Below are 22,162 nucleotides of genomic sequence, written 5' to 3'. Positions count from 1 at the left end.
CAAGGGCCTAAAGCATAGATCCAGGAGAGAGGCGAAGGAACCAGTAAAGAAGACTGAAGCATGGTCAGAAAAGTAAGAGAAAAGCAATGGTCCTGGAAGCCATGAGAAGAAGAGGGTTATTTATAGTCTACCTATTCCCAAAATAATTTAAGATGACTGAGACATCAAGTAGAATGAGGCTAGAAAAGCATCTGTTGTGATGGGACATTAAAGTGACTTGATCAACAAGCAGTTTCATTGAAGTGAAGCCAGACCTTAGAGATGGAGAATGAAGACTACTTGCACAGAGAATGGTAAAGAAGAGAGAAGGATAATCTGAGGGAAATAGGGCAAAAATTTGGCACTTGAAGCTAAGATTGATATTGTGGTAAAAATCACAAAATCTTAGTGATTTGGGGGACTCTATGACCAGAAAATAGCATGGGCTCCTGTCTGAAGGAATTTCCCACTGGAACCTTTATTTCCCAGAAGTTGCTCCTAATAATCCCTAGGATCTTGCATTGTCGATGATCCTGACAATGTATTTCCTAGAGTTTAAGTTCGTGTTTGGGGGAATGATACATATTTTTTTAAACCACAACAGATTGTTGTGTTGTAATGATCTGGCGTTTGTGTTTAAGAAATAAAAATAGAGGAAGTAATTAATGACTTACTCAAATACCTTAGCATAATAGCCAAGAATTCCTCTGTTGTGAATACATCCTTTCAACTACATCTACTAATTTTTCTGCTTGCTATTCCTTAGATAGTCCCTGTTTTAGCTCTGTTTGTCCACCTGAAATACTTTGTTGGATTTTTTTGACTTAGACCAATTCCCTAGTCTTTGTTCCCCCCAGTTTGTCTTTTTTGTAGCCCCTATGCTTTTGGAATCTTTAGCAAAATACAGAAAATAAAACAATAATAATAATTGTGAAGTGCCATACAAGCTTGCCCTGTTATCTCCCATATCAAACTTGTTGAGGGAAAGGACTGTCTTAGTCCATTTTGTGTTGCTATAATAGAATAACTGAGACTGGATAATTCACAAATAAAAGAAATTTAGTTCTCAAAGTTATAGAGGCTAGCTAGTCCAATATCAAGATGTTGGCACCTGATAAGGACCTAATGCCCTATCATAACACAGTAGAGGGGCATCCCATGTTGAGAGCAAGGGAGCATTTCAGCTTAGGTCTCTTTTTTTCTTCTTCTTCTTCTTTTTTTAAGTCACTAATCCCTCATGACCTCATCTAACCCTGATTACCTCCCGAAGATCCTATCTCCAAAATCATCAGCATCTGAATTTGGGGATTAAGTTTCTAACACATGAACTTTGGGGGAAACATAAGCAAACCATATGAGAGACTGAACATTTTCATGTTTATGTGCATCAGACTACTTATAGTAGTGTCTTGCAGATATTTGACAAAGTATGAGCAAATTAGGAATCTCTAATCCTGTGATTAATTATATGTAGCCATGTGTTGCATAACAGTATTTTGGGCAAGGATGGACCATATACAATGATATATTCCATTTAACTGAGGTGTGTAGTAGCTGTATACTACTTGGTTTGTGTGAGCACAGTGATGTTCACATAACAGTGAAATCATCTGATGATGCATTTTTTCAGAACATATCCTGTTGTGATGTGGCTCCTGACTGTAATGTCATGTCTAAGCTGGAGATGTCAGAAACCAAAAGTTCTGGTTTTTAGGTATGAAGTTTATGTTGAAATTTTACTTTTTTGTATTCTTCCATGAAAGTAGATTTCTTAATTTAGATTCTCTACATCTTCATTTTTTTCTTCATAGGGATATATACCTATCTAAATCAATAATTATAAGTTTTAGAGTGGTATATCAGGAAGTATTTGACTGTAGGAGCCAGAATACCCAATTGATCACTGAGGGCTTTATCAAGTCATGTATCAAGAAGTTCACATGCAGGAATTTTCAGTGTTGGTCTGGTTCTGTGTACTGTCCATGATTTTATTTTGTCATTCTTAGCGTGTTGATGATTGCTTCCCTCATGGCCTCAGAATGGCTACAGCTCTTCTAAATGTGCTTATCCAAAGATGGAAAAGTATAGTTTCTCCTTCAGCATTTTTTAAAAAATTTTAATATTTATTTTTTAGTTTTCAGCAGACACAACATCTTTGTTTGTATGTGGTGTTGAGGATCGAACCCGGGCCGCACGCATGCCAGGCGAGTGCGCTACCGCTTGAGCCACATCCCCAGCCCTCTCCTTCAGTATTTTTATATAGAAGAATAATTTTTCCCAAATGCTTCCTAGCAGACTTCCCCCTCAGGATTTGATCATTTACACTGTTAAGAGAAATAGAATGATTATAGTTGATATGGACCAGTTAGGAATAGGAAGCTTAGCATAGAGTTATCACTTGACTTCAGTTGAGGTCCAATTCAGTAAAATATGTAGAAGTAGAATAGTGAATAAGCTGAGCATCTTTGTCCTCTCCCCGAAAAGTTAATATCCTCATAATTTTCTTAGAACAAGAAAGAAAATTTTATAGTATTTCCACTGAATTTGGTGTTGGATTTTAGTAATATTTCATTTTTTGACCCACTCATTTATTTAATAGACACTAAGTGTGTTGGTCTGGTTCTGTGTGCTGTCATGTCCTTGCACTCAGATGGCAGCTGGCCTGCAGTCTGGTGGAAAAGGGTGGCTCAGGTAAGTGGGGAAAGAGAGAATTACTTTGAAATCTACTGATTTTAGGAAATTTATTTTTCAACAGGAAATGTGGGACATGTGGATTTGGAATATTAATTCATTTGAAAAACTGCTTTGGGGTAAGTTGATAGACTGGAGTGAATGACTTCAGTTTTGTTCTTTTTACATTTGGGCTTGATCTTTTAGCTTTCTAGGTTTGAAAACCTACTTACTGGTTATGCTATGAACTTACATTAGTTGGACTTTATGCTTCATATACATGTAAGAGAAGGGCTTATACTAAAATCCCAGTTTAATAATTTGAGAATCATAACCATAAACTACAGCCCCAGTACTAGTTAATTAGTACTTTCATTTCTCATTAGAGAGATCAGTTTGAATATTAAATGAAGATCAGCCTCAGAAATCAAAAGATAATTCTTATTTAGAGTTTAACTTGGTCAAGTTTACCTAATAATCCTGTCATGTGATCTGGAAATAATTCAGAAAGCCAGCATTTGAAGATACAAGGTCAATCGTGCTGATATTCTTTTTGTGGTGCCCCAAATGGCCAATAAAATTTTCATTGCATCGGTGAACATGTAAAAGATTTGATTGTTTCATCTCAGAAAGTACACCCGGGAATACCATTTAGTATTTACTAAGTGTGTAGTATGTGAATTGTGCATTCCCTCATTTAATTTACTGTGATGGTACTATGAAGTAGGTATTTTTTTTTTTTTCTCATTTAAGGAATAAAGAAGCTTAGGTTTTTTGTTAATAAATTAACTTAGCTAGGGTATGTATAAGTGTTGAAACTGTAATTTGAGCTTACATTTGAACTTCAGTATATTGGGCTTTGTAAACACACACTCATTTCTGTTTTAGTGTGATGATTGTATTGGGGATTCCTAAGACCACCCCTGTGTTCAGTGATTGGTAGAAGGACTCAGGCTGTATCACATAGTCATACTAACAGCTAAGATTTATTACAGCAAAAGGATACCAAGCAAGGGGAAAAGTTGCAGGGATGAAATGGGGAGGAGCAGGTATAGTCTTCTAAGAACCCTCCCTGTGGAGTAACAGAGGATGTGCTTTAATTCCTTCAGCAATGAATTGTGACAACACTTGTGAAATGTTGTCTCCCAAGAAAACTCATTAAAGATTCAGTGTCCAAGGTTTTTATTGGGGTTGGTCACGTAGGCATCTACTGTTTAGCACATAGAAAAATTCTAGATTCTAGAAGGAAAACAAATGCGTGGCATAAATCATACTGTTTGTACAGTTTAGGTACAGTGATCCACACTTAACATTTAGGGAAGGTTTTAAATGGGTATAGAGAACTGTTTTACCATTCAGATTCCTAGGTGCCAGCCAGGGGTAACCTTGCCAACCATGCTTTTATAAGGATAGCAATTTCAGGGCTACTATGTTAAAATTTCTCCTGTCCATTGATTTATTCATTTGAAGGGATTGTAATTATGATCACTTACCTTCTGACAAATAGAGAAGTAGGTATTATGGCAAGCCACATTTTAAAATGGTATCTGTTTTGACTGGTCTCAGTTGCCATTAAAGGAAAGTCTCACACAGCTCAATATAAAGTTGTACTCATTGCTGATGTTTATTATAGCAAAGGCTACAGTACAAAACAGCAGGGAAAAGTTGTTCAGATAAATATAAGAGAGGTCAGGCTTAGGCTTCTAAGTCTTCTGAGAATCATATGAACATGCTTTTCTCTGGCTATAAATGAGAGAGACACATACAAAATATCTGTAGCCATGGCTGTAAGTGTTAATCTTATAGGGAGCTGGTCCCACAGTTACATTTATTTCTGCCATATAATTATCTCTGGCAACTGAAATTTGAAACCCTAGACAGATATCAGGTACACATCACAAATCTTGACGATTCTTTAAATCCTGCTAATAGCTTATTACAACCTGACCATTGCCTGGAACATACAGAATAAGATCATTAACCAGTAACTGAACATTCTAGGGTTCAGTTCTCAGAGTTTGGCTATGGTTACCACCAAGGCTCAGATATGCCCTAGAGATTAAAAGAGTACAGACCTGCTGTGTTTAATTCTGTTTTTATGGTATCTTACATGAAATAATGAGTGAAGTATTTGATGATAGATATAGTCTTTGGAGCATGATATTATAAACTTAAAAAAAGGCACAGTGGTGCATGCCTGTAGGCAACTTAGGAGGCTGAGGCAAGAGAAATCACAAGTTTGAGCCCAGTCTCAGCAATTTAGAGGGGCCCTAAGCAACAATGAGGCCCTATTTCAAAATAAAATAAAGGTTTGGGGATGTAGCTCAGCATTAAAGTGCCTCTGGGTTCAGTATTTAGGACAAAAAAAAAAAAAAATTGAGATAGTAGAAATAGTTGATAAATTTCATTTCTCTGGGGGGAAATTTGTAGATTCTTTTTATTTAGGGATTTATAGAATTTCCAGCATTTTTGTCCACAACTATCTGATTTATATGCAATATCTTGCATTACAGAACAATAGAGAAATATGAATTTCAAATAGTTAAATCAATATATATGTTGGCTTTTAAATATACTGGGATCCTTTTTTTTAAAAAATAGAATTTGCAGATTCACAGAAATACCAGTTTCACAAAAGCAAACAATGCATAATTTTAAAAATTGCCTAATTTTAGGTTTTTGAACAAGTTTTTACTATTCCATTGCTATTTGAACTCTATTTCATGTTATACAATAAAGACAGTTTACATGGGGAAAGTTCCATGCTTGAAAGTGAGAAGTTATAAATTTAAAAACTTAAATAGGTTTCCTTTCTTTTTTCTTCTTCTTCTTTTTTTTTTTTTTTTGGTGTGTGTGTGTGTGTGTGTGTGTGTGTGTGTTTTGGTACTGGGGGTTTGAACTCAGGAGCACTCGACCACTAAACCACATCCCCAGCCCTATTTTTGTATTTTATTTAGAGATTGTCTCACTGAGTTGCTTAGCACCTTGCTATTGCTGAGGCTGTTGGCTTTGAACTCAATATTCTTGTGCCTCAGCCTCCCCAGCCACTGGGATTATAGGCATGCACTAGCACTCTCGTCTTTTTTTTGGGGGGGGGGGCAGTAATTTTTACAACTTCATAGACCCATTAATACCAGTAGTAAGCAATATGAACCTTCTAGGGTGAATATAAGTATATAACATTTCCCCAACTTATTTTTGGGGGGTACCAAGGATTGAATTTAGGGGGACTCAAATACTGAGCCACATCCTCAGCCCTATTTTTTTGTATTTTATTTAGAGACAGGGTCTCACCGAATTGCTCAGTGCCTCGCTTTTACTGAGGCTGGCTTGAACTCATGATCCTCTTGCCTCAGCCCCTTGAGCCACTGTGATTTCAGGTGTGCACCACCTTGCCCGGGCAACATTTCCCCAACCTGTTTGACAGTGGATAGAATTTGTTTAGTGAAGACCCACTCAAGTATGGGCCCTGCAATATCAATGTTCTTTAGGAAAAACAGGACAGTGGGGAACATTAATTAAAGGACAGTGGGAAGCCATGAAAAGATTTTAGGTAAAGGAATGACAGAAACAAAACAACCGTAGAAAAAAGCTTACTTGAAATCTTATACTGCCTACTGATAAAATCTGTTTGAAAATTTCTTTATCTGAATGTATCTTTTCCTGTCAGGTTTCCTGGGTTGGTGTTTCTTTATAAACTGGGAAAAGATTCTTTCAGGATGTGTAACTCATGCGGCATTGTATTAAGATTTTCACAAACTAAGAAGAAAGACAAAACAACTCATCTAATAGAATAGTAAACCAGACTTCAGTAGGCACATCAGAGAAGAAATGGAATGACCAGTAATGTCAGAGATGAACTACATTACTATACCAACTATGCACTCATGGAGGATTGTAAAAAATAAAAGTCTGACAACAGTAAGCCTGGCCAAGGATTGAACACATCTTCCAGAGTTCCTGGGTAGTTTGTTTCGACCACCTGGGAAAATAAATTGATGATATCTAATCATATTGAAAAACACATACCTTCTGACCTAACATCCCCAGGTATATATTCTAGGTCAGGGGTCATTATGATGACTCATGAATTAAGAATAGATTTTAACATTTTTAAATACTTAAAAATAGAAATAATATTTTATATATAATTTGTAATTTGAAAACTATGAAATTTGGATTTCAGTGCCTATAAATAAACTGTTGGCTATTGCCACATTCATTTATGGCAGCATAAATTTATGCCAGAGTTCAATGGTTGCAACAGAGAATGACCCATAAAGCCACAAAACAAAAAAACCTAAAAAAAAAATTGTTTTCGTACCAGAGGTTGAATCCAGGGGTACTTAACCATATCCCAGACCCTTTTTATTTTTTATTTAGAGACATGGTCTCACTAAATTGCTTAGGGCCTTGCTACTGGCCTCAAACGTTTGATCCTCCTGTCTCAGCTTCCCAAGTTGCTGGATTACAGGTGTGCACCACCATGGCCCCCCAAACCTATAATTTTTATCATCTGGCTCTTTGCCATAAAGGTTGGGAAACCTCTGCCTTACATAAATACTTCTGTACATGTGTACCAGGGAACATGATCTGGATAGTTACATAGCATACTTATAATAATGAATTTAGCTGGGCACAGTGGCACATGCCTGTAATCCCAGTGGCTCGGGAGACTGAGGCAGGAGGATTGCGAGTTCAAAGCCAGCCTCAGCAACAGCGAGGTGCTAAACAACTCAGTGAGATCCTGTCTCTAAATAAAAAATAGGGATGGGTGTGACTCAGTGGCCAAGTGCTCCAGAGTTCAATTCCTGGCACCCCTGCCTCCCCAATAATAATGAATCTAGAAAGAACTTAAATGTTCATTAAGAGTAAAGAAACCGTGGTATGCTAAACTTTGAAAGAATACTGTTCATAGTGAAAATGAATTAACTACACCTATGTTCAATATACAGATGAATCTCTGAATACAATGTTAGAAAAACAGCAAGTTTAAGAATTTTCCATTTGTAAACATTTTTCACTACCAAAGAGTGTGTATCAGTGCTCAGAGGAGGGAATGGGAAAGGGGATAAGTAAGGGCCAGAATCTTGAGCCAGGAAGCCTCTTTTATTTTTGTCTGTTATGTGTTTGCTCTTTAAGTTTAAAGCAATACATGTGCCATTTTGACATAGCTTTGTGGATATCATGGATATATTTGAAGTGAGGATTAAGATATATGTTTCTTAAGACACAGTATTCAAGCCAAGTGTGGTGGCACACACCTGTAGTCCCAGCAACTCAAGAGGCTGAGGCAGAAGGATTGCAATTTCAAAGCCAGCTTCAGCAACTTAATGAGGCTTTAAGCAATTTAGCGAGACCCTATCTCAAAATTTCAAAAAAAAAGGGGGGGGGGGGCTGGGGATGTGACTTGGTGGTTAAGTGCCCCCTAGTTTCAATCTCTAGTACTCCTCCCCAAAACAAAACAACACAACAACAACAAAAAAAGACACATTTCTCAGTGGTTGTGGTGGGAAGAGGGCTATCTGTTAAACACATTGTTTATTAAAAAACCAAAAATGCAGTGTGACTATGATGAAGTTCTTTCATGCTACCACTTTGTAGTTATACCCATCTTCTCCCCCTCCCCATAATGAGGCCATTGAAGCTATTAAAGCATTTGAGTCAAAATAGATATTACAAAGTTGCTTTTAAATATGACATTGTATACTGTCTGTTCTGAATGACTGAAAGGACACTTAACTCATTGAGTTAACTGGAATGTGAATTTACAGGTAGTTTTGTATCTTTTAGTTTTCTGTGTTTGCCAGGGTCTTTGTCTTGAACATATTTACTTTATAAATAGAAGAAACTATCAACTTTTAAGATATTGCTAGAATTTAAATCAGTTTATTACTTTAGAAAATTCAAGATATCAGATACTGCATGCTCTAAAGGGAAATATTGAGCCAGTAAACATTATTGGACTGTACACATAGTCTCTCAGATGATAAGCTTGTTCCTCTGACTTATTGCTGGATTGTTAAGTAGCGTTTCATTTTATAGATATTCAGCTTGCATATCTCTAATCTGAAATCCAAAATGTTCTAAAATCTGAAATGTTTTTAGTGGCAGTGTGACACTTTAAAAAAATTTTTAAAGTTTTGGGGCTGGGGTTGTGGCTTGGCGGTAGAGCGCTTGCCTAGCACGTGCGAGGTGCTGGGTTCGATCCTCAGCACCACATAAAAACAAATAAATAAAATAAAGATATTGTGTTCCCCTATAACTAAAAAAACATATATTTAAAAAATTTTTCTAAAGTTTAAAAGTTTGGGTTTTTGGAGCATTTTGGATTTTGAGTTAGGGATGTTCAACTAGTAAAGTTGGTACAAATTGCAAAAATCTGAAAAACTCCAAAATCTGAAACAAGTCTGATCCCAAGCACTTTGTATAAGGGATGCTCAATCTGGACTACAATTTGTTTATTTATTCATCAGGTGATGGATATTTGGATTGTTTCCAGATTTTGATTATGATTAAAGTGCTGTAAGGTTTTGGATACAGGGGATGGGATATTTTAAATAATGTGAATATAGTTTTTTTGTGTAGACATGTTTTTCCTTTCTCTTGAGATCTTCTCTGTAAAGCTGAACTGACTATATATCGGTTTAAAAAATCATTATATTTTAGAGACCATGAAGCCACATTTGAAATACATTTCATGAGTAATCAAATGCTTTGCTAGTGACCACAAGAGGTGTAGCCTTTCATGTGAAATAGCTCAGAATATAAATTCATACATCTGCTTCTGTGGAGAGAACTGTTGTCTCATGACATTGTGCCCTATAATCCCTTTACCCGTTACCATAGTCATTGGTGGCAGCTCACTGCATGTGACACAATATCAAGTGTTAAATTGATTTAGCATGATTTTAAGGCAGAAGTATGGCAGTAGCATCTTTGTTCTCACTTTGCAGCCAGAGAATGCTGATCTGATTAAAGGAAGAATATAAGCAAGAAATCAGAGACTCCAGAGAGATGAACAGAAAAAGGAATATTTTATGCTTAAAGTATTCCATATATATATACATACATACATATATATATATATATATATATATATATTTTATTTTTTTATTTTTTTTTTTTAGGTGATTTTCAGGTTGTTGACTAGCAATCTTGTGAAGAGCTACTATATCTATTTTATAAATAAACTCACTCACTTTATCTGAATTGTTTAGGTTTATCTATCTCTGCTGTCTACCATGGAACATGTTACATAAAGTTGCCCTTGTAAGAAGAGACTACATCCTGTCAGTGCAGTGCTTCAGAACATCTGCTTCTGTGGCTCTCTGTATGGGGCATGCATGCATAGCATATAATTCCTTAGTTTACAGCATTGGAATGCACTTTGCTTATCTCTCTCCTGATCGGCAGTGATAGGTCTTTGAACTTTCTTGTCCATTACACAGTAACATTCCTTTCCTCTATGAAGTCTCAGACTGCATCGAGCTCAGTTTTTTGGATTTCTTTTTTGGTACTGGGAATTGATCCCAGGGGTGCTCTACTACTGAACTATATCCCCAGTCCTTTTCATTTTTTTATTTTGAGAGAGGATCTTGCTCATTTACTGCCAATGTAGACATGAACTTGTCATCCTCCTGTCTCAGCTACTTGAGTCGATGGTTATTACATCATGCTCTACCTCCCATGGCAAGATGAACTTTTTATGTGCCAGAAAAATTTTTAGTCAAACTATCCTAAGTTACTTTCCATATTTGGTTACAGTTACTCCAGGCACTTTCTCATACTATTACAACAGAAGAATGGGAAGTGGGATAGTGGGAAATAGAAACTAAAAATCAGGGAAGTCAAGAGTGAAGGCTCCATCTAAGATTGTATGATACCTTTTTCTTTTTCATGATGTTTTCTATTTCCTGAGTGATTGGTGATTGTAGAGTTTTTAGGATAGGATTCAGCAGGGAAGAAGGACAAGAGTTACCCCAAGTACCTGCTGCAGTACAGGCTACAGGGAGATCTTTGGATCTAGGAACTGAATGTGGATATTTGAAATAGGCAGGGGTCACTTATTGCTTAAATTCCCAAGTCAAGGGGCTGGGGATATAGCTCAGTTGGTAGAGTGCTTTCCTTGCATACAGAAGGTCCTGGGTTCAATCTCCAGTACCAAGAAAAAAACAAAAAAACAAACCAAAACCCAAGGCAATTAAGAGCTTGGTTTTTGCCTTAGCATTAAATGTAGCAGTTGTATAGAAAGGGAGTTGAGATCTATGTGTTTGATGGATGTGAAACAGCAAACTGGCTATTGTCTTAATTCATATGCCTGATTATAGGGAATTGAGCACATTTCTTCATGGTTGTATCTTTTTCTTCTGCAAAGTGCCTGTTTAAATCCTTTATCCATTTTTCTATTGAATACTGCTTTGTAAGAGTTATTTGTATAATCATGAAATTGCACATTATTAATGAAATTAATTCATATCTTAATATATTAATTAGACAATTCGTTTTCTAGGTTTCAAATTTTAAGTCAGTGTTTTTCCTTTTTTTCTTTATAGGGTGTGAACGTGATTTCTGACGAAACTGGATTGGAATAATTTTCATGATCTTTGTATATTTATATATATATATATATATTTTAAAATTTTGCATTTGACTTAAAGTGCCATGAGAAAATTTGCATATTGCAAGGTGGTCCTAGCCACCTCCTTAATTTGGGTACTGTTGGATATGTTCTTGCTGCTTTACTTCAGTGAATGCAACAAATGTGATGAGAAAAAGGAAAGAGGACTTCCTGCTGGGGATGGTGAGCAACTTTTTATAATACAACTATTTTGATAAACATATCACTAGTTTTTACTAATTTGAATAATATAAAAGTTAAGCATTTTAGATATAATTCCTAGCTTCCTATATATGTGGTGATCATATTTCTAACAATTCTTTAATAGGTTCTTCTAATATTAAATTATCATTACTAAATCACTCAATTTTGTTTTTATATTCAATATTAAATGTAGTTAAATTTCTACAAATTATTTTATGTAGCAAATAATGTAGGGAATCTAGTAGTTGGAACTATCAAAATTTTATACAAGATTTGTCTAATGCCATATGCTTGCTGGAGCATTAAAATAGTACCATTAGGTATCAAGAGATATGTCTCCTGCCCTGCCATCTTATTTCAGTGGGGAAGAAGTTTTATAGATACATGAGATCTGGAAAGTTCTTTTTGTTAATGCTACAGATAGTTCTCTTTAGTGCTTTTAGGGAGGGCTTAGGATCAGGATATAGAATAGGGGCTACATTGAGTTCCTTGCAATGATATAGGGGGAGAAAAGAAAACATGAAGGGCCAAGGTAGGTAGTACTGATATTTTGGCAGAGAACACTTGGAAAATTCGATTTTAAACTCCTTGCATTCATATCAACAAACATGTTGCCTTTTTTTTCTTCTCTTCTTTAGCCATAATGAAAATAACTGTACTGTGAAGAGTTATTAGTTTAACTGTTCAAGGCTCTGAACTGTCTATGATTAGTTATAGATGCATGGCTATATAATACTTCCACTATTTTAGGAATATTATGTAAATAATAGTTCTTTTATCATAGGTTTTCTTAGAGTATATAGCCACATTTGAATTTTTTACACTTTTATAAGAGAAATGGCACTTGGTCCCTCAACATTTATAATCTAAAAATTATTCATTTGTATTGGTAACTACCTTTTTATTTCTTCTTGGGAAATTTGCCTTCAGTTAGATTCTGTTGCTAGTGCAGGATGCTAGTAATACCTAGGCTAACCATTACCTTTTTTAATTTTTACTTTCTACATAAATTTGAATAAAATACAGTTTCATTCAAAGTCAGCTTATTTGTATACTATTTACTTTATGACTCCTCTGTTAAGTAACTTTAGTGGGTAGTAAAACACCAACTTCATAACTGTTGTCAGAGCTAAACCTTCTGTATGTATACCTTTAAATCACAGAACAAATATTCCCATTCATCAGTAAGAAACTCAAGTATTCTTTGCTCAAACAGAATGGATTAACTTTCTCCTCATTCTACCCTAGTTGAATGCCACTGTATAGGAAGCTTATAGTGTTCTATCTTAAATTCGAAGGCCTAAAAGTGAGAAAGAATAGAACCATTAGCTTGTGAAGATTCACTTGGTGAAAATTTTTGAAGTGCTGATATATTGCTCATTCTTTCAGTTTATGAATTTGGATGTTATATAGAGTGTTCATAGTGCTGGACATGAACTATGTGCTAGTCATAACATTGTTGAACAACAACTTAAGTGAGACAGAATTCCTCTCTTTAAGAAACTCAGTCTAATGGAGAGAGAGAATAATTCTAAAATAGTGATATCATAGAAATCACAGAAGTATATAACCAGAAAGGAAGGAAGGGCTTGGGGTGACTGAGAAGGTGTAACAAGGAAGTGTGCTCCAGTTGAGTATCAGGATAGGCAGGTATTTGATATGGGAGATGAAAACTGACTACCAAGAAAAGAAGCATGTGCAAGATAAGAAATGGAGAGTTGATGAGTTGGAGGATGCATAGGATGAATCTTGGGGAGGGAACTACTTCATGATTGTCAGAGAATCCTTATGGCATAATGAACATTTTGGACTTTGTGTTTCGGCAATGACATGCTCTTGAAGAATTTTTAAACAAGGGTGTTAAGTCACCTTAACTCCAGATCAAATCTGTACTTTTAGAAGAACACTTTGGTGGTCTATTGGCTATTGAACTAGAAGAGAATTTGACAGGTAGCAAATACCATTTGAAGACTATGGTGAAATTTTGGAAATGTACCCTGGTTTACACTAAAATTATACTGAAGGTGGAGAGGAAATGCATATATATGAGAAGTGTTTAAATAGTGGAATTTATGTAACTTGGGAAGCATTGAATATTGGGAATAAGAGAAAGAAAAGTTTAAGGTGACTCTTAGGTCTCCTTGGTTAGACAAGTTGATAAGAAGTGGAACTCCCAGAGGACGAGCAGCTTTGATGTGACTCTGGCATGACATTTGTGCAGTTACCTAAGATGAAGATGAAGTGTTTCTGATATGTTTAGTAATGGAGTTTCTAGTGATCCTGGCATTTCAGACTGTTAAGTGTGGAGACCAGTGGATTTGATGTACCAGTGAAGTAATAGAGATGTGTAACTTGTTCTCTAGGAAGTCTTGGTATGAAAGGGAGGTGGTAAAACAAAAGTCAGAAGAAAGGAATGGAGCCAAAGTTGGTTTTCTATGTATGTATGTATGTATGTATATATGTATATTATTTATATTAGTTGAGAAGAGAGATTTTAAATATAGAGGAAAAAAGGAATACTTGAAAGATCAAATTATGAGATAGTGTGGTATCAGAACCATAAGAAAAGGATTATTATTCTTAAGGAGCATCCTAAGGTAAAATAACAGTTTAAAACCACTAGTGGCATGAACCTCAAAGAAAAGGAGTAGGTTTTGTACAAAATAAGAGCGAAATGGTTGGAAATAACAGTGTGGAGCTGGAAAGAAGGCAAATGAATGATTATCCCAGAAAAGATTATGAAGTTAGTGGAACCTGGAGGAGAGCTGGATTTGAATCAGAATAATAGATGGGGCAAAATGAAGAGGCTTGGTAATGACGTGGGGTGTTTGGTGTTCACTGGGATGGACTGAGAAGGAAGTCAGCAGTGGAAGAATAAGAAAAGAGGGCTGAGCTTTAAGGCAGAAGGCAAGGATTGAAGGCCTTGTGTGGTGATGTTTCTTACAAGGCTTTGGAGCAGCTGATATCATGCTATAAAAACAGTCTTAAGAGGTTGAAGCAAAAGGAAGAGAAATGATTAGGGGAAAGAGTACAGTTGAAAACTCTGCCCTGAAGTAAAGTTTCAGTGCAGTGGTTGTACAGTCTGTAGTTCTGTCAGAGCCGAGTAATTTATTATTTGGGTTCCACTTCCTTTAAGAGGGCTATTCTTCAGTGATTCCATAGTTTGTTTTGTTTTCCTGAGTAGTTCTCTCACAGTTTTGTATGTGGGTTTTATGTTCTAGACTATCTGAAAGTAGGAAAATTCTTCTGATGCTAGAGTGCTAGATGGGGCTTCTTTGAAATATCAAGGTTAGTGTGGGTTATAGCCTAGGAATTCCACTTTCCAGGATTTGCTCATTCTTTCAGTTTATGAATTTGGATGTTATATAGAGCGTTCATTATTTTTACAGGTTCAGTTTTAAGTAGGAATTGATCCTTCATGCTTACCACTCTACTTGATATCCAGATCATTGAAATATTGATGGTTTAATTTTCAGGCTCTTTTGTTAGAGTTATTCTCGTTGTCAAATATTAGGAAACATTGAGGGCACAGTTTACAGAAAGAATTTCCAATGATTAAAAGATTTTGTAAAAATATTATCATTAAAAGCTTTCAGAAACTCTATTAGAATTATTTAAAAATCATTTAGAGTTTTATAAATTGTACATGAGATTGGAACAATGGTTGAAATTGGCAAGGATATTGAAGTAGCAGAGTGTTAGAAGTGATTTATTTATAGATGATATTTTAAGTTTAAAAGAATCAGATAATATACTAAATTTCAGTACATCGTATACCTTTGTTTATAGGATACCTATTTTATATGCCACTGTGAAAACAAATATATTCCAGTTATTGTAATCCACATTCCAATTTCAGAGACGTTAAAATGTGGACAAAAGGTTTTGGAATAGGTGAAATATATTACATAAAGACAATAAAGATGATAATTTTTAATAAGATAAAAAATAGTTTGGAAGACAGTTTTTCGTTTTTTTTTTTTTACTTTTTATTAATAACCTCCCCCCACAAAAGGAGTTGTAACTTCTACCTCTTTATTCCATTTCCATGAAAAAAAACACAGATTAGAAATTTGAAGGATTGACTAAAGTACACTCAAAGTATGTCCTGTAGTTTGTGTATGTCTTATGTTCAGGCTTTCAGAGTGAATCAGTAGTTTTCTTGGTAATTAAGTTTATTAAAACATGACATGTCTCTAATTATAATGTAAATGAAGCTTAACAGAAGTATTTACTAAAAGAATTTTTGTCCTCACATAATACTTAGGAATCACACTGTGTAAGGTTTTCTTCACTGTGACCAAAATACCTGAGATAAATTACCTGTTGCTTTTGGGCTCCTGGCAAGACAGTATGTCATGATGGGAGCACATGACAGAGTAAGCTACTTGCCTCATTGTGGCAGGGAAGCAAAAAGAGAAGAGTGGGACGCGTAGGGTGCCAACATCCCCATAAAGAGCATGTCTCCATATGACCAGAAAGAAGACTTTGAACCAGGCCCCAACTCTTAAAGGTTCTACCACGGTCCAATAGTGTCACGAATTAGGGACCAAGCATTTTAATACACAGATCTTTGGGAGACACTTATCCAAACCTTCACAGACACCTTTGTCACTCCATTTTCAAAGTTGATTTGATTCTTAGAATTTATCTACATATAAAATTTTATGCCAAGAAAGTTTTTCAGTTGTTGAAATGATACCTAAGCCCCATTTGAATTAATTTCAAACAAAAATTGTCCTAAAGTCTTTTGTGTATGTGTGTTTTGGTTCTGAGGCTTGAACCCAAACCCTGATGCTTGCTAAGCATGCACTCTAGCTCTGAAGTATACCCTCAGCCCCTAAATACCCTTTTAATTTATAAGAAAGATAGGTGAGTACAAGAAAAGTTAAAACCATCTTTTTTGTTGGTTGCTTTCTAGCACTAATATTTAAATATATTCATAGCTGCATACATTTTATCCAGGCCGCTTTGCCAAGGAAAATTAATAGTTCATGTAATTCTTTAGGATATTAACATTACAATTTCTTCTTTAGAGTATTATAGTAGATTCTGTAAGTCACACAGTAGTTATACAACTTTTTTGGATTGGGGGGTGTACTGAGGATTGAACTCAGGGGCACTCGACCACTGAGCCACATCCCCAGCCCTATTTTGTATTTTATTTAGACACAGGGTCTCACTGAGTTGCTTGGCACCTTGCTTTTGCTGAGGCTGGCTTGGAACTCGAGATCCTCCTGCCTTAGCCTCCTGAGCTGCTAGAAGTCATACAACTTTTGATTAATGGTAATTTTGAATGTGGCTCTGATATCTCATGTGTACCAATAAATTAGATGTAGGCCTTATACTAGAACTTAAATATAATAAGTACCAGGTTATTAAACTTATAAAATATTGCAACAGAAGGATTGTATGTGTTAAACATTCTTGGCTTGATTCTTTAAGATCTCAAAGTCAACAATGATGGGGCAAGATTTAAATTTCTAATCATATCTAGTTTCTTATGCTATAAACAATCACACTTATACTATATAGTTCTTAAGATAATAATTTCTTTTATTTATTGAGTTCTTCTTCATGACCATCACCATTGAAATTTGAAACAAACAAAAGAGAGAACAGAAAATTGAACTTATATCATCAACTTCAAGAGTTGTCAGTTCACGGCTAGTCTTATGGCACAGATACTTCTTTCTCATTGTCCCCCAACCTCCCTTTTTTGTTGATGAAAAAGAAAAAATTGTATTGTTCCTTTTTTTCCAGTTTCCCACAGCCGGGATTTGTATCCCTTTTAATGTTGTTTATTATGTTATTCTTCTCCCATATTTTTTTGAATTGGTAGACAGTCCAGAGGTTTGATCAGATTCCGGATCTTTATTAACTCTTAGCAAAAACACATTATAGAAGATGAATGTGTAACTTAATACTCATAATTTTTAAATTGAGCAGCATGAAAATATTTCTCTTTTAACCTTATACCAAAATCAAACGAAGGTAAGAGAAGAATATTTATAATCAGGGCCACTAGATGTCTCCCACCTTTTCTTTATGTGTGCCATCCATAAAAGATCATTGTCACCTCTACTCCTTCCTGTTGATCCCTGTACATTCCAATCCCATAATCTGTTGATTGCTCTTTATTTTTAGAGGTAAGTAAGTAGACATGATCTTTAAGAGTTTTATGATTAATGATTTTGAAAGTTAAGAAAAGAAAAAAGACATTACACATTTTGTTTTTATTATACTTGTTGAGAATTTTTAAAAAATTCTGCCAACCCTATATTTAAAGAGCTTATTTGCTTGGTAGATAGTTGACAGAATTTGTTTTCAAAACTGTATTATTTGTGTTTCCTACAATTTTAAAAATTATTTCTTAATATTTTAATGTTTTTCCTAAAACCAGTTTATTCTAAGAACAGGGGAAATTATTGTACATCATTTTTTATTAAGAGTTCTATGAAATGGATTTTTATATTCTGAGAAACTTGTTGAAAACATACTGAATAAATTCATACTCTGCATTTCTGATAGTTTGCTTTGTACCACCATCTGCAGCAGTCATCCTACAGAACAGCTTTACCAACTAGTGCTGTTATTGGGCAGATGAAGCCTGAATGGAAGACATGGCTCTTCTATTCTCTTGATGCTACTTAAAGAAAAAAAAATCATATCTAATTGGTAGATATTTTGAGAATGCCTAAAAAACACAGTAGAAGGGCCCAAAATGTTGGCGTACTCCTATAAACCCTGTGAGGAAGGGATCCCTGTAGGAGGATAACAAGTTCAAGGCCAGCCTCAGCAACTTTGTGAGACCTTGTCTCAAAAGATAAAAAGGGATGAGGATATTATTCAGTGCACCCCTAGGTTCAATCTCCAGTATCCACCCCGCCACACACACACCACAAACATAAAAAAACACTAAAGGAAAATAAAAATTTCAGCTTTAAAAATAAACAAGTAACATGCAGGACATATTGTTTTCTATTTATGGCCTTATCACATTCTCTGTCCCTTTTACATGAGAAATATAACACAATATTTTCAAAGTTCAGTATCTCAGAACCTATTTTTCTTGGAACATTTATTAACATCTCAAAAGGATAAAACAAGGAGTAATGTTTGTTAAGTGCTAATCAGGCATATTGCTTACTTTGTATTACACACACATGTACATATAATGCTATAACACTGCTTTTGGTTAAAATTATTGTTCCTGATGCTCCACCTTGCATAAACTTCATTATAATGCCTATCATTATCAAGTGTAGGATTTTCATCTTAACTTATTTTGAGTAGCATTTTTACTTAACATATTAATTCAGCATATAGTTAACAAAGCTGTTATAAGGCACCACACTAAACTCCATAGAAGATACAGGAAGACTCAAATCCCGGTCGAAAAAAGAAATGTGACATAGTGGGGGGTGTTGCAAAACAGGTTTAGTGTAATCATTATAGTTGGAGTTAGCAATTTATTAGAGAAGTAAGAGTTCCAGATGAAATTGGTGTGATAATCAAGAATCGTAAATGACTTTCATAGAAAGATTTAAAAAGCTATTGGGCCTGGCATGATAAATGGGGGTTTTATATTGCAGAGATAGGAGTGGGAAGGGGATGTCAAGGGAGAGGACCTGTTTGAACAAAGGCATAGAAGCAAGAGAACATGAGGCACATTTGAAGGAAAGTAGTGAGTCAGTATTGAACTGAAGGAAGGAATACTGAGGGGTTGTGGAGGAGCACCAAATGGATAATAGGTTTGGAAAGTTGAATTTAATTATTTATTAAAGAGGTTGGACTTTAGGAGACCACGAGAAAAACACGAAGGCTATGCTTTGGGAAACTTAATGTGGCAAAAATATTTGAGATGGGAATGCAAAACTATGCAGCAATTCAGATGAATAGGACAAAGTGAGTACGTCTTGAGTCAGGTCATCCCAGCATGGAAGTAGAGGATAACCCAGCCCCTTAGAGTATTAACAGAGTGGGAGATTTGGGGCTCAGAAATGGCTCTAGTTTATGAGGGCACAATTTCAATTCAAATGTTAACAGAAATATAAATTAATTGCTATGAAATTAATTTAAGTTTTTCTTCCTTATTAGTTCTAGAGCCAGTACAAAAACCTCATGAAGGTCCTGGAGAAATGGGGAAACCAGTTGTCATTCCTAAAGAGGATCAAGAAAAGATGAAAGAGATGTTTAAAATCAATCAGTTCAATTTAATGGCAAGCGAGATGATTGCACTCAACAGATCTTTACCAGATGTTAGGTTAGAAGGGTAAGTACCTAGTGTGGGCCCATTAGTATTTGAATGAAAAATATGTTGTGAATTCCCAGTAAATTGCACTTTAGTGCTGGTTGTTCTTAAAGTGAATGTTACATTTATTAAATTACTATTTAATGAAATTAAAGCATATTTAAATGATAATAAAATAATATCTCATGATATTGCTGATCTAATGATTATTCCAGTTATTGGAAAATAACCATTTATCTTAATGGATTAATAGGAGATTTTAAACTTTGTTATTACCAAAATATTTATGTATTTTTTTTTTTACAAAAAGATTCAAGTTGTGTATAACATGCAGTGAAATATGTGATCTTAAGGCTACAGCTTATTGGATTTTTTTTATGTATGTATATAACTGTGTAACCATCATCTAGACCAAGACAGAACATCTTCATCACTCCTAAAATTTCCCTTATTTTCTTTTTCAGTCCTTGCTTCCATCCCCAGAGGCAACCATTGTTGTGACCTCTCTACACATAGTTTTTGTTTTTAATTTTTTATAAATATATTTAATTTATATAAATATATTTATTTAATTTTTTATAAATACACACGTCTTTGTTTTTAATTTTTATAAATAGATTCACATGGTAGGTAGGTGTGTATGTATGTTCCTTCATGTCTTTGAGACTCATATTGTTGCATATGTCTGACTTTTTTCTCCCCACCACTGTAGTGTAGTGGTTGTTATATGAATATACCATGTTTTTTAAATACACTGATAGATATTTGTGTTCTTTCCACATTTTGACTATTGTAAATAAAGTAATTGTGACATTCTTGTGCATTCCTTTTGGAGGGCTTAAACTTTCATTTCTTTTGTGGAAGGGAGAATAGGCTAGAAATTTATAGAGCTTTAGCATGTACTGCCAAACATTTTTCCAAAATGTTTCATCAATTTTCATTCCTATCAGTAATATAAGAGGTCTACTTGTTTCTTGTGAAGAAGATAATACACGATATTTAGACTAGATGATAATAGATTCTGTTAAAAGCAAGGGAACTGTGCAAAAGACAGAGGGATTACGTGATCACCTACATTCTGGCTATTGAGATCCCAAGCTACCTTGCCTCTGTATGGCTTTCATTAATGCTGGCAGGATTTCCAGTCCCCCCAAAAATTGGAGAATCTTTTTTAGCAGAGTTAGACTAGTCATGTTGGAGGAAAAAAACACCCTACAAAGACATTGTGGATTTTCCAAAGCTCATAGATGATAAATTCTATTTGAATCAGTTTTTTGGTCCTCCATTCTTAATAACAAACAGATAACCATGGAATACCAGACATCATAGGAAATCCTCAAACATGAAAGGTAGAGTTCAAAACAAACTGAAAAGCAACTTGGAGCAAGCAAACTATTCAGGAAGAAGAAAAAAAATTTATTAGAGCATTGTACTTATATGCAATAATTGGGTTCTTTTTGACAAAATCATGTATGTATGGACTTTTTGTACTCCATTTCAGTCCTTGTTCACTTCCCTTCTCCCTCTCCCTGTTCTCCTTCTTCTACTCTACTGATCTTCCTTTCACACATTTACTTATTTATTTATTTTTGATTTGGTGCTTTCTACTTATAAAGATGGAATGAATTCCCTATGGTATGTTTATATGTGCACATAATGTGATTTCGTTAAATTCATTCAGCATTTTCTCCCATGGCTCATCACTCCCTTCTCCCTCTAACTGTCCTTCTACTGCACTGATCTTTCCTATATCTTTATGATATTTGGCTCCCCCACCCTCACTTCCTGCCTTTTCCCCTTATTTTACTGTCTTGATCCAGTTTTTAGAAGGAATGCTTTCAGTTTTTCTTCATTTAGAATGATATTGGCTTTGGGCTTAGCAACTATAGCTTTTACAATATTGAGGTATGTTTTCCTACTGCCCCTCATGTTTCTAGTGTTTTAGTGTTTTCTAGCTTCCATGTATGAGAGAAAATATTCCACCCTTGATTTTCTGAGTTTGGCTTATTTCACTTAGCATAATGTCCTCCATTTCTATCCATTTACCAGCAAATGCTGTAATATCATTCTTTTTTTTCCTTTTTATTGGCACATTATAATTATACATAACACTGGGATTTGTTACTATATATTCATATGTACACACAATCAAACAGTATAATTTGATCAGTTTCATTACCGAGTACCCCCTTTTCTCTCCCCTTCCTTCCCTGATTCCCTTCTTCTTTTCTACTGGTCTCCCTTCTATTTTTTTTTAATTTGTTCTAATTAGTTATACATGACAGTAGAATGCATTTTGACACATTGTATAGTAATAGAGCACAACTTCTCATTCCTCTGGCTGTGTACATGGTACAGAGTCAGTCATACCAGTAGTAATCATACATATATATAGGGTAATAATGTCTGTCTCATTCTACCGTCCTTCCCATCCT

General features: G+C 35.1%; 1 protein-coding gene across 3 annotated transcripts in view; it reads left to right on the top strand.

The window, feature by feature from the left end:
• The window catches only part of Galnt1 (polypeptide N-acetylgalactosaminyltransferase 1), a 122,047-nt gene that overhangs the window by 33,253 nt on the left and 66,632 nt on the right, over positions 1–22,162 (top strand). For 2 of the 3 annotated variants that reach the window (XM_071602808.1, XM_027935641.2), the window contains exons 2-4: positions 2,735–2,789; positions 11,205–11,452; positions 19,574–19,748. In XM_071602808.1, coding sequence (XP_071458909.1) covers positions 11,314–11,452; positions 19,574–19,748 — 314 coding nt within the window. In that variant the 5' untranslated portion in view covers positions 2,735–2,789; positions 11,205–11,313. Of the gene's footprint in view, positions 1–1,678; positions 1,694–2,734; positions 2,790–11,204; positions 11,453–19,573; positions 19,749–22,162 lie in introns of those variants that run through there. The other variant, XM_071602809.1, reaches the window with a different exon arrangement.

The sequence above is a fragment of the Marmota flaviventris genome, chromosome 16 (assembly GCF_047511675.1).
Source record: "Marmota flaviventris isolate mMarFla1 chromosome 16, mMarFla1.hap1, whole genome shotgun sequence".
Lineage (NCBI taxonomy): Eukaryota > Metazoa > Chordata > Mammalia > Rodentia > Sciuridae > Marmota > Marmota flaviventris.
Note: the sequence above shows the minus strand (reverse complement) of the source record. Positions and strands in the feature narration are given on the sequence as shown.